The sequence below is a fragment of the Epinephelus moara genome, unplaced genomic scaffold, assembly GCF_006386435.1.
Source record: "Epinephelus moara isolate mb unplaced genomic scaffold, YSFRI_EMoa_1.0 scaffold1069, whole genome shotgun sequence".
NCBI classification, from domain to species: Eukaryota; Metazoa; Chordata; class Actinopteri; order Perciformes; family Serranidae; genus Epinephelus; species Epinephelus moara.
The window spans coordinates 1-1000 of record NW_026078520.1 but is presented as its reverse complement, the minus strand read 5'-3'; the positions used below and the strand labels follow the sequence as shown (position 1 = coordinate 1000).

General features: G+C 42.5%; 1 protein-coding gene across 1 annotated transcript; it reads left to right on the top strand.

The window, feature by feature from the left end:
- Nucleotides 1-127: 127 nt before the first annotated feature.
- Nucleotides 128-980, top strand: LOC126386932 (ribonuclease P/MRP protein subunit POP5-like; the record flags this gene model as incomplete). Its single annotated transcript, XM_050039504.1, has 4 exons — nucleotides 128-273; nucleotides 356-498; nucleotides 633-782; nucleotides 873-980. Coding segments are annotated over exons 1-4 (421 nt in total), but the record flags the coding sequence as incomplete, so codon positions are not given.
- Between the last annotated feature and the right edge of the window lie 20 nt (nucleotides 981-1000).

Here is a 1000-nt window from a genome sequence, read left to right as displayed (position 1 = left end):
AGTCCACGAGCTCTCGTCGGCCACCTCTTCCGTTTACTGGAATGCTAATAACATCTGTTTGTTTTTATTCCTGTTTGGAAACATTATACATGTGTTGATGAATAAATAAAACAAAATCGTGTTGCCCGGTGTCTGGTATCAAGTACACCAAGCACCGCTTGTAATGTCCAGCGAGTGGCGCTAGTGCAACTCTCCGGTTAGTGCATTGTTCTTCTGTTGACGGAAGTCCTCACAGAAGAAGAGAGGAGCTACGATGGTGCGTGTGAAGTCCAGGTAAAATGTGATATTCATGTGTCATTTGCACACGTTTAGTGTGTTCACAGGTCGTATCTGACTGTATCCCTTTTGTCGGTAGGTATTTACTGTGTGAAGTCAACGTGTCAGACAGAAGCCGCCTGTTGCTGCTGGATGACAGGGCTGTTGCAGCGGCAGTGAAAGCAGCGGTGGCCCGAATACACGGGGACTATGGGGCAGCTCTCTGCAGCATCAGATTCTCTGGTAAGCAGTGGTAGTAGCAAATACTCCATAACAAGTAAAAGTCCTGGATTTAATTTCTTATCATATAGTTCTTTCAGGATATTATAGTCTTGACTGAGCTCTCAGTGTTATCTGATGTTTTTTTTCCTTTCTAGTGAAATATCTGAATGCTCATACTGGAATAGTACTCCTGCGTTTTCCCAAAAGGTGTTACAAACTCCTCTGGTCTGCATTGCCTTTCATTACCTGTATTGAAACTCGTGGGCACATAATCCCATGCTTTCTGAACTGTTTGCATGTGGGAGGTGAGAACAGCAATGGCATCACACAATTCATAATAAATCATATATCTTAAACAATCTCAATTGAACACTAATTAGAGGTATATTTTTCAGGAACAATTAGAACATGTCAGAAGTTTTTGATCCGATACAACACCCAGCAGCTACATCGAATGCTCCCGAACTGCAAAAACGAAGGTAAGGGATTCAATGGACTGCTGTGTAATAGTTTATGAAACACC